At 44.6% G+C, this 12,323-nt stretch overlaps 1 protein-coding gene across 1 annotated transcript; it reads right to left on the reverse strand.

Moving 5' to 3' along the window:
* Nucleotides 1-388: 388 nt before the first annotated feature.
* On the reverse strand, nt 389-12,221 carry SSR2 (signal sequence receptor subunit 2). Its single transcript, XM_056546938.1, has 6 exons — nt 12,075-12,221; nt 11,432-11,586; nt 5,217-5,315; nt 4,098-4,206; nt 3,925-4,002; nt 389-939 (listed from the first exon to the last, which is right to left on the reverse strand). The coding sequence occupies exons 2-6, from the start codon at nt 11,584-11,586 to the stop codon at nt 829-831; spliced, it is 552 nt and encodes a 183-aa protein (XP_056402913.1). The 5' UTR covers nt 12,075-12,221; the 3' UTR covers nt 389-828.
* Nucleotides 12,222-12,323: the final 102 nt, after the last annotated feature.

Genomic DNA, 12,323 nt, shown 5'->3' on the forward strand with positions numbered 1-12,323 from the left:
ATATATATACACACACACACACACACACACACAAATGAGCAGAAATTGTCCATAGAGTGGGGCCCTATCAAGCCAAGGGCCCAGCATTCCCATCCCCTTCAGTTCATAGCACCGAGGCAGCCAATCACAAGCCAGCAGTGGAAGGAATGAGATGCTGGGCACGCTAAACAATCGGCCCCACCTTGTGGACACTTGGGGTAATACCTCTGAATAGCTGTCCAACCCTATCTGGTCCTGTGAGCAGTTACACTAAACAAGAACATTCATCAGATCCTTTTATTACTAAATATTGAGGATTTTTACTCCAATGTGGAGCCAAATCTTCTATACCCGAATACCACTTAAAAGTATTCACACCCTAGGATGCAGGGACAGTCAGGCAGGACATAAGACACAGGATTGTTTTATTTCACTTTTATTAGAAAACCCTCCATTGTTCCACAAGGGGGCAGTGTAGAGCCCAGTGCTCAGTAGCGCCCCTTCCCTGTACAGATGACACTTAGCAGGTAAAAGGCTTTTGCACCCAAAAAAAATAAAATAAAAAAATAATCGTCCCATAGACACAATTATAAGGGTTTATGCTGCTGTGGTGGCACCGACAGAGTAACTGCACATCCATAGTGACCCTCCCCACAGGAAAAAAAAAAATTTTTTTTTGTTGTTGTTGAAGTCAATGAATATGCCCCAATATTCGTGAGGTCATGGAGCGCCACACACTGGAGATCAGATGGTGCCAGAGCTGCCTCAGGGGGGCGCCTGGGGTTTCCTGGAGAAGGCAGCAGTAGGTGGTGAGGTATGACACAGCTAGTCCGGAGTATGAGGACCCCCTCAGTTCTTCTTGGGTTTGGGGGTGTCGTATTTTCTCTTGCTTGAAAACCAGAGGAGGAGTGGGATCCCGATGGAGGGCAGAGTCATCACTCCGAAGGCCGCCCAGTCCAGCTATAGGGAGAAAACAAGAATGTCAGTGTGACAGAGCCGCCATCCTACAGATAAGGCTGCAGCAGCGCCCCCTAGTGAGCACACTATGTGCAGACACAATCTGAACAAGAGAACCCAGATCTTAGTAAATTATTACAGAATGTGGCTGACCGGACCCACGTGTACCATCACAAGTATTTACTGTGTCCCCTGCTGACGCAGTACAAAACAGAAAAATACGTCGGGTCTTTGGTGACACTCAGTAGCATTTGGATTTTTAATGACGGCGACAGCCAGGTTGGTATTATCCATCTTGACTCAGTTTTCTGGTAATGTAAACAACATATTTACTACCATGACCCCCTTGCAGAAGCGTTTTTTTTTTAATTTTTTTTACACAATCAATGTGTCTTCAGCTGTTGCAAAACTACAACTCCCAGCATGCCCGGACAGCCGTTGGCTGTCCGGGCATGCTGGGAGTTGTAGTATTGCAACAGCTGGAGACACTTTTTTGCAAAACACTGCTTTATGGACACATTTTTAGATTATTCATTGTCCCATCCATGTAGCCATTTGGGGGCTTGTTTTTTTTTTTTGCAGGATGAGTTGTATTTTTTAATGGCAATGTTTTGGGGTACATAAAACAGTTTTTTTTTTTTAATTAAATTTGTTTTGTGGGGCAAATGGAGAGAGAAAGGCAAATGTAAAATTAATTTTCCTTACACCAAACAGGATAAATAAAATGTGAGAAATATGATAAATCCCCTCCCCTGAGGAAGCTTCAGAGAAACCCGTCAGGCACACTGATACCACAGCGGTCTGTATGTGTGTAGTATTGCACCTGCCCTCCTAGCTGGCAGGGTAATTATAATAGCCACTGGGGTGGGGGATTATTAATCCGTGTCCCCCCCCCCCCCACACACACACACACACGTGCAGTTTCTATGTCATTTAAGAAATGGCACATGTAACATAATAAATTGTGAGAATTTTTTAAAATGAGGGGAAAAAACTAAGCAGACTAGGGAGTGGAGTATACGCGTGCAAAAATTATACGCAGATTACAAATACAACAAATCTGTGCAGGCTAAGCCACGCCCCCTTCTCGTGCAAAAATGTCATGCATTGTGCTGTGTATGATCTGAGCACTGACAGGCTGACCCCTCACCCCAACAACCTCTGCAGCAATGCTGGCAGCACTCACATTTCTATTTCCCCACAGACAACCTTTGGATATGACGCTGAGCACGTGCACTCAAAAAATGACGAACTTCAAGAACAATAGCGCAAAACAATCCTAAATAATCAGATGATCTATCCCATGAATCAGGTACAACTACATGAACCAGCATTGCTGCACTCTCATGGATTATATACGTATATCTGCACGGCTTCGGTCACATGACTATTGTACTGAGTAACACGGTCACGGTCATATTTGCTGTATGACTATATCGGCTCTTTATTGGATGATGTATATAGGTCTCAGCGATGTCTCGTCTGTAAAGTTTATGAGGAATTCTCCTAATAAAGCAGAAATATGGGATTTTATGATTCTGTTTTCTTTGTTGGTTTGGTACAATTGTTGTACGGCTGCAGTTCATTTTGTACAGGTGTCTTAGCCCAAGATTAAAGGGGTACACCCGGGAACTGAATCCCATCAGGATAGGGCATAAGTATCTGATTGCGGGGGAGGTCGGACCACTGGGACCCCCCGTAATTGCCTGTACAGGACGCTGGCTACTTACATGTCTGTGGCGCACTCCGGTCCTGACCTTCCTGGAGGAATACGTGACGGCCAATCACCCGCTGAGGTGGGAGACCACTGTACAGGAGATCAGCGGGGGTCCCAGTGATCAGACAGGGGATAAGCCTCTGATATGTTCAGGTCCCTGTACTTCACTAAATCCATCCAGTTCTCATTAACAGCTCTAACCCAACCATTGTTTTCTTGTACTTTGTATTGATGTTAGGGACCCTGATAAGTGTTGGGACCTTTTTAATGTAAACGTTGCGTTAAACGATTTCTATCACTAATACTTTAATGGTAAGTTCCTTCAGTGCATAACATTTTTTTTTTTTTTGACGAGCTGGAGACATCAAAATGAATTGTGATTCCTCATTTCCCAGGACTACCCCCTTTAAATGTTATCCCCCGTCCACAAGGAACTGTCTGACTGGTGGGTGGTGCAAGTGCATTAATATATATATACAAAGGATAGGGGATAAGATGTCAGATCGCCGGGGTCCCGCTGCTGGGGACCCCGGGGATCGCTGCTGCAGCACCCCGCCATCATTAATGCACAGAGCGAGATCGCTCTGCACGTAATGACGGGCGATACAGGGGCCGGAGCATCGTTACGTCATGGCTCCGCCCCTCATGACGTCATGGCTCCGACCCTCGTGACGTCATGGCTCCGCCCCTCGTGACATCACGGCCCGCCTCTGTCAATACAATGGGTGGGGGACGTGGCGGTCATCACGCCCCCTGCCATAGACTTGCATTAAGGGGACGGGCCGTGATGTCATGAGGGGTGGAGCCATGACGTCACGCTGCTCCGGCCCCTGTATCGCCCGTCATTACGTGCAGAGCGATCTCGCTCTGTGCAGTAATGATGGCGGGATGCCGCAGCGGCCATCCCCGGGGTCCCCAGCAGCGGGACCGCGGCGATCTAACATCTTATCCCCTATCCTTTGGATAGGGGATAAGATGCCAGGGGCGGAGTACCCCTTTAAAAGTGCAGCTTCATTGTGTGTGTATGTCCATGTTATAGGTGCAGATTCATAATATATAAGCACACAATGAATCTGCACTATATAATATTATATATATATATATATATATATATATATATATATATATATATATATATATATATATATATATATTTTATAGTTGCAGATTCCGCTGTGACCGGTATAGATATTTCCCATCATATCTGACTTCATACGTCCATAAATTCTACATAATAAAGAATCAGGACTCCTGAAGGCGTCGCTACTTACAAAATGTGGGGAGAACCGTCTGTCGAACTCTCTCTGAGCCAGGATCCCTCCTTGTCCGGGGGCGCTGGTGTACCCCACCTGTCAGCAGAAGACAAGACGTCACCCTCAGTTATCACTGGCTGCCCCCACAATGTTCCTGTTTATCTATGGCCACTGGACTGACTGGTACTTACCACAACCTGAGAGCCCTCCTGAGCCAGGTAAGTGATGGTGGCAGAGGTGAAGTTGAAGTACCCGGCCTTTAGGGGGCGCAGGACCACGGTGTGGGAGACGTTGCTGGCTCTGAAGACGGGGGAGAGTTAAGGAAAAAGGACACAAGGGGGTGAGAGGCACAGACATAGCATAACGGGAGGACCCCTAATGTAGGATCGGGGGGGGGGGGGGGGGGGGGACACTGACACCATCGTCATAAGCCGACTGTCCTCTTAAAGGGCCCATGTGGGTGCAGTATTCAGCCTGACATGAGATGGGGCATCAGTCAGTGACCCATCCAGTCAGCGTAACGCTAGACTGGTGTGTCTCCAGCTGTTGCAAAACTACAACTCCCAGCATGCCCGGACAGCCGAAGGCTGTCCGGGCATGCTGGGAGTTGTAGTTTTGCAAAGAGTTACAGAGGCAGGAAATAGTCATCAGGGCAACAGGGCATCTAGAAGACACCCCGCTATCCACCACCAGCTGGAAAGAACATGGGGTAAAACAAAATTTTTGTTCTTGCACTCCTTATGGTAAATAAAAAAAAAATAATCTTTCTAATATACTTTGTATAAAATAAAAAAAATAAAAAAATAATAATAATAATAATAATAATAATGAAAAAATAGATTTCTATGTTTTGTGTTAAAAAAAAAACTGCCACTAGGTGTCTCCCTACTTGTCCAGAGCACATTTCCCCCCAAGCCCCCCCCCCCCCATCTCTTGCACAGACTTTGGACTCCTGCTGGCCTGGCAGAAGTCCAAAATCAGGAAATGCAGTCTGGAGTGCTAAGGTGTGTGTGCAGCCTTAGCCAATCACAGCTCATTGCACACTGAACTTCTCTGGGCTGTGTGTAGCAGAGTGAGGGAGGAAGTTCTCCCCTGTATGGCTTCAGATGATGTCACGCCTGCTGGGGAACGCCCCTTCCCAGTCTGTGAATCTGATTGAGCAGAAAATACAGAGCAATATCCAGGTAGAAAACTAAAAAATAATAAAAATAAAGGCCGGGGGTGGTTTATCATGATGGGGGCAGTGACCTAGGGGGGGAATTATATAATTTTACAAGATCATGACAGGTACTCTTTAAGTGAAAGGATACGGGGCGATTCTGTCCCATTTAACATTCAGCATCCCGGAGACGATCCCGAAGTCCTCAGGAGGGAAGGAATCGTCGGAAAGCTCCACATCCAGGGCGGCGCTAGAGAGAAGAGAGGCAAATTATAAATACAGGACCCTGGGGTACAGAATCACTCCTCAGGGGTCTCACTGGTTTATTACTAATAATACCCCTAAGATCACTCAACCCCTGGAAGAGTATAAGGCAATGGCCCCAAACTTGTGGACCTCCAGCTGTTGCAAAACTACAACTCCCAGCATGCCCAAGGTTGTAGTTCTGCAACAGCCGGAGTTCGAGAGTTTGAAATAAAAAAAAAAAAACAGATTTAATTGAACTCTGTGACCACAATGGGGCGTCATTCAACTATTAGAGTCAGAAAGGGTAAAAGTAACTGGGATTATACTTGTATGTACACTGGGTGTTTACTCACGAGCAGTCAGGAGTCTGGGAAAGCTGGATGATAGGCATTCCGTCACCAAGCTTTCCCGGAAACCAAACTAACCAGGACCTGTACGGACGCGGCCTTACGCACACTGTATGAACAGGCAGATCTCCCTGCAGGAGCTTGGGTAGGATGGGTGACTGGCTATATGAAATCAGGCATAGCGATCATCACCTTGCTTTCCTAAAGGGGTGCTCCAGTGTTTAAAAACCACTCCGTGTCTGGTCTCCATTGTCATAGCTGTACATGAGCAGCGGAGGGGTCACCGCAAGCCCTGGCAGATCTACCAGACAGGACTCCAGGAAAGCTGGGTGAATGGCAGTACAAATATTAAAGCAGTTTCCTGATGTGGTCTGTGTTTAACCCCTTAAGGACTCAGGGTTTTTGCATTTTCGTTTTTTCCTCCTTACCTTTTAAAAATCATAACCCTTTCAATTTTCCACCTAAAAATCCATATGATGCTTATTTTTTGCGTCGCCAATTCTACTTTGCAGTGACATTAGTCTTTTTACCCAAAAATTCACGGCGAAACGGAAAAAAAAATAATTGTGCGATAAAAATCGAAGAAAAAATGCCATTTTGTAACTTTTGGGGGCTTCCGTTTCTACGCAGTGCATATTTCGGTAAAAATTACACCTTATCATTATTCTGTAGGTCCATACGGTTAAAATGATCCCCTACTTATATAGGTTTGATTTTGTCGCACTTCTGGAAAAAATCATAACTACATGCAGGAAAATTTATACGTTTAAAAATGTCATCTTCTGACCCCTATAACTTTTATTTTTCCACGTACAGGGCGGTATGAGGGCTCATTTTTTGCGCCGTGATCTGAAGTTTTTATCGGTACAATTTTTTGTTTTGATCGGACTTTTTGATCGCTTGTTATTCATTTTTTAATGGTATAAAAAGTGACCAAAAATACACTTTTTTGGACTTTGGAATTTTTTTGCGCGTACGCCATTGACAGAGCGGATTAATGATATATTTTTATAGTTCGGAAATTTAAGCACGCGGCGATACCACATATGTTTATTTTTTATTTTTTTATTTACACGGTTTTATTTTTTTTATGGGAAAGGGGGGTGATTCAAACTTTTATTAGGGAAGGGGTTAAATGACCTTTAACACTTTTTTTTTACTTTTTTTTTGCAGTGTTCTAGGTCCCATAGGGACCCTATAACACTGCACACACTGATCATTATTATCCCATAGGAACCTATAACACTGCACACACTGATCTCTTATACTGATCATTATTATCCCATAGGAACCTATAACACTGCACACACTGATCCCGTATACTGATCATTGTTATCCCATAGGGACCTATAACACTGCACACACTGATCTCCTATGCTGATCATTATTATCCCATAGGGACCTATAACACTGCACACACTGATCATTATTATCCCATAGGAACCTATAACACTGCACACACTGATCTCTTATACTGATCATTATTATCCCATAGGGACCCTATAACACTGCACACACTGATCATTATTATCCCATAGGAACCTATAACACTGCACACACTGATCTCTTATACTGATCATTATTATCCCATAGGGACCTATAACACTGCACACATTGATCTCCTATGCTGATCATTGTTATCCCATAGGGACCTATAACACTGCACACACTAATCCCTTATACTGATCATTGTTATCCCATAGGGACCTATAACACTGCACACACTGATCTCGTATACTGATCATTGTTATCCCATAGGGACCTATAACACTGCACACACTGATCTCCTATGCTGATCATTATTATCCCATAGGGACCTATAACACTGCACACACTGATCTCTTATACTGATCATTATTATCCCATAGGGACCTATAACACTGCACACACTGATCATTGTTATCCCATAGGGGCCTATAACACTGCACAGACTGATCTCTTATACTGATCATTGTTATCCCATAGGGACCTATAACACTGCACACACTGATCTCCTATGCTGATCATTGTTATCCCATAGGGACCTATAACACTGCACACATTGATCTCCTATGCTGATCATTGTTATCCCATAGGGACCTATAACACTGCACACACTGATCTCTTATACTGATCAATATTATCCTATAGGGACCTATAACACTGCACACACTGATCTCTTATACTGATCATTGTTATCCCATAGGGACCTATAACACTGCACACACTGATCTCCTATGCTGATCATTATTATCTCATAGGGACCTATAACACTGCACACACTGATCTTATACACTGATCATTATTATCCCATAGGGACCTATAACACTGCACACACTGATCTCTTATATTGATCATTATTATCCCATAGGGACCTATAACACTGCACACACTGATCTCTTATACTGATCATTATTATCCCATAGGGGCCTATAACACTGCACACACTGATCATTGTTATCCCATAGGGACCTATAACACTGCACACATTGATCTCCTATGCTGATCATTGTTATCCCATAGGGACCTATAACACTGCACACACTGATCTCTTATACTGATCAATATTATCCTATAGGGACCTATAACACTGCACACACTGATCTCTTATACTGATCATTGTTATCCCATAGGGACCTATAACACTGCACACACTGATCTCTTATACTGATCAATATTATCCTATAGGGACCTATAACACTGCACACACTGATCTCTTATACTGATCATTGTTATCCCATAGGGACCTATAACACTGCACACACTGATCCCTTATACTGATCATTGTTATCCCATAGGGACCTATAACACTGCACACACTGATCTCCTATGCTGATCATTATTATCCCATAGGGACCTATAACACTGCACACACTGATCCCTTATACTGATCATTGTTATCCCATAGGGACCTATAACACTGCACACACTGATCATTGTTATCCCATAGGGGCCTATAACACTGCACACACTGATCTCTTATACTGATCATTATTATCTCATAGGGACCTATAACACTGCACACACTGATCTTTTATACTGATCATTATTATCTCATAGGGACCTATAACACTGCACACACTGATCTTATACACTGATCATTATTATCCCATAGGGACCTATAACACTGCACACACTGATCTCTTATACTGATCATTATTATCTCATAGGGACCTATAACACTGCACACACTGATCTCTTATACTGATCATTATTATCTCATAGGGACCTATAACACTGCACACACTGATCTTTTATACTGATCATTATTATCTCATAGGGACCTATAACACTGCACACACTGATCATTATTATCCCATAGGGACCTATAACACTGCACACACTGATCATTATTATCCCATAGGGGCCTATAACACTGCACACACTGATCATTGTTATCCCATAGGGACCTATAACACTGCACACATTGATCTCCTATGCTGATCATTGTTATCCCATAGGGACCTATAACACTGCACACACTGATCTCTTATACTGATCAATATTATCCTATAGGGACCTGTAACACTGCAAACACTGATCTCTTATAATGATCATTGTTATCCCATAGGGACCTATAACACTGCACACACTGATCTTATACACTGATCATTGTTATCCCATAGGGACCCATAACACTGCACACACTGATCTCCTATACTGATCATTGTTATCCCATATGGACCTATAACACTGCACACACTGATCTCTTATACTGATCATTATTATCCCATAGGGACCCATAACACTGCACACACTGATCTCCTATGCTGATCATTATTATCCCATAGGGACCTATAACACTGCACACACTGTTCTCTTATACTGATAATTGTTATCCCATAGGGACCTATAACACTGCACACACTGATCTCTTATACTGATCATTATTATCCCATAGGGACCTATAACACTGCACACACTGACCTCTTATACTGATCAATATTATCCCATAGGGACCTATAACACTGCACACACTGATCTCCTATACTGATCATTATTATCCCATAGGGACCTATAACACTGCACACACTGATCTCCTATGCTGATCATTATTATCCCACAGGGACCTATAACACTGCACACACTGATCATTGTTATCCCATAGAGACCTATAACACTGCACACACTGATCATTGTTATCCCATAGAGACCTATAACACTGCACACACTGATCTCCTATACTGATCATTATTATCCCATAGGGACCTATAACACTGCACACACTGATCTCCTATACTGATCATTATTATCCCATAGGGACCTATAACACTGCACACACTGATCTCCTATGCTGATCATTATTATCCCATAGGGACCTATAACACTGCACACACTGATCATTGTTATCCCATAGAGACCTATAACACTGCACACACTGATCTCTTACACAGATCACTGGCATGTATTAACACGCCTGTGATCAGTGTTATCGGTGCTTGACTGCTCCTGCCTGGATCTCAGGCACGGAGCAATCATTCGTCGATCGTACACAGAGGAGGCAGGTAAGGTCCCTCCCGGTGTCCTGTAAGCTGTTCGGGACACCGCGATTTCACAGCGGCGGTCCCGAACAGCCCAACTGAGCAGCCGGGATACTTTCACTTTAGAAGCGGCGGTCAACTCTGACCGCCGCTTCTAAAGGGTTAATACCACACATTGCCGTTGATGAGCGCCGGGACCGACACGATGTGATGCGAGGTCGCAGCGCGACCCCGCTTCATATGGCGGGAGCTGGCGCAGGACGTAAATATACGTCCTGCGTCGTTAAGGGGTTAAAGGGGTACTCCACTGGAAAACATTATTTTAAATCAACTGGTGGCAGAAAGTTACATATTTGTAAATTACTTCTATTTAAAAATCTTTACCCTTCCAGTACTTATCAGCTGCTGTATGCTCCAAAGGAAGTTCTTCTCTTTTTGAATTTCTTTCCAGTCTTATCACAGTGCTCTCTGCTGACACCTCTGTCCATGTCAGGAACTGTCCAGAGTAGGAGCAAATCCCCATAGCAAACCTCTCCTGCTCTGGACAGTTCCTGACATGGACAGAGGTGTCAGCAGAGAGCACTGCGGTAAGACAGAAAAAGAACTACACAACTTCCTGTGGAGCATACAGCAGCTGATAAGTACTGGAAGGGTTAAGATTTTCTTAATAGAAGTCATTTACAAATCTGTTTAACTTTCTGGCATCAGTTGATTTAAAAAAAAAAAAATAATAATAATAATAATAATAATAATAATTAAATAATAATGTTTTCCAGTGGAGTACCCCTTTAACATACTCCAGCTTTTGAAAAACGTATCTCTATGAACAGGATACGGGATAAGTATCTGATCGCGCTGGTGGGGGGGGGGGGGGGGATATTGGGGGTCTGACCGCTGGGACCCCCATGAACAGAACAGGGCCCCACATGCTTCATGCATTCTCTATGGGGGTCTCAGACTCATGAGCACTGTACTTGTGGATCTCCAGCGCCCCCCATAGAGAGACACACTCCATGCACTGGGGACCATATGTCTGTACATCATGGGGGTTCCAGTGGTCAGACCCCCTACGATCAGATACTTATCCCCAATCCTGTGAATAGGAGACAAAAATTTAGAAAATGCTTGACACCTTGACACTTGTTACTACTATCCACCCAGCTTTTCTGGAGTCCTGACTGGTAGATCTGCTGCTGTTTCTGGTGACCCCTCCTGTGATCTTGTGAAGATATATATATTACTATAGTCTCCACACTGCCGTCCCCCCAAGGAGCAGATAAACCCCCCCACCCTGTGGCCCCTGCGGCCCTCACCTGGAGCCCACATTGTAGATGTTATACTGCAGCGTCAGGTCCTTCCCCTCCACCGCGTATCTGTTCAGTAGGGTCTTTGACGCCAACAACCGGGCGCCTTCCTCGCACCGGACGACCGCCAAGAGGGCGAGCAGCGCAGCAAATAACGTCTTCATCTGCAGGGAAGAGAGAAGCGTCAGCGTGAAACAAAAAAAAACGGTCTTAAAGGGACAGTACACTCATTCATTAACTGTGTGAGTTACCTGCACATCACATGACCTGTATCGTCTTATGTCAGTGGTCAACAAACGTTGCAAAACTACAACTTCCAGCATGCCCGGACAGCCAACGGCTGTCCGGGCATGCTGGGAGTTGTAGTTTTGCAACAGCTGGAAGTTCACAGTTTGGAGATCACTATAAGAATAAAGATAAATGTCCCTTTAAAAGCTAATACAACCCCCATCAGATCCTCCCATAATACACATACTAGACTATTAATATGAAATAATAAAGCAGAGGCCTCCGAGGCTCCAGTAAGACCCATAGTAACACATACGGCTCCATACGTCATGTATAAGGCATTACAACGTAGAGATGAAGGGGCCGCTCAGTACATATACGTGGCCCCGTCACCACCACCACCACCCCCTTCGGCCCCTCTTACCCCGCCGGTTTCCAGCTCACACTGACTCCACACCGGGCTCTACGTGATCACACACTGAGGAAGGACACGTCAACCCGCGACAGAACGGATATCCGGCCCCGCTGTGCCCGAGCATCATGGGAAATGTAGTCAGGGCCGGCCGTGCCGAGTCACGTGACCATGTATCCTGGCAACGCGGTGCTGTGAGAGAAAAACCGCCTGCGCCCGCGGGAAATACAACACTCGTCTGAGGAGAGCGATGACGTCACT

Source organism: Hyla sarda, chromosome 11 (genome assembly GCF_029499605.1).
Source record: "Hyla sarda isolate aHylSar1 chromosome 11, aHylSar1.hap1, whole genome shotgun sequence".
Taxonomy (NCBI): Eukaryota; Metazoa; Chordata; class Amphibia; order Anura; family Hylidae; genus Hyla; species Hyla sarda.

Coding starts and splice junctions, on each gene's coding strand:
- SSR2 (XM_056546938.1), bottom strand. CDS start 11,586: ATGAAGACGTTATTTGCTGCGCTGCTCGCCCTCTTGGCGGTCGTCCGG. Junction 4,207..5,216: donor AAATGGGACAGAATCGCCCC/GTATCCTTTCAC, acceptor CCCCGTCTTCAG/AGCCAGCAACGTCTCCCACA. Junction 940..3,924: donor GACGGTTCTCCCCACATTTT/GTAAGTAGCGAC, acceptor TTCTCCCTATAG/CTGGACTGGGCGGCCTTCGG.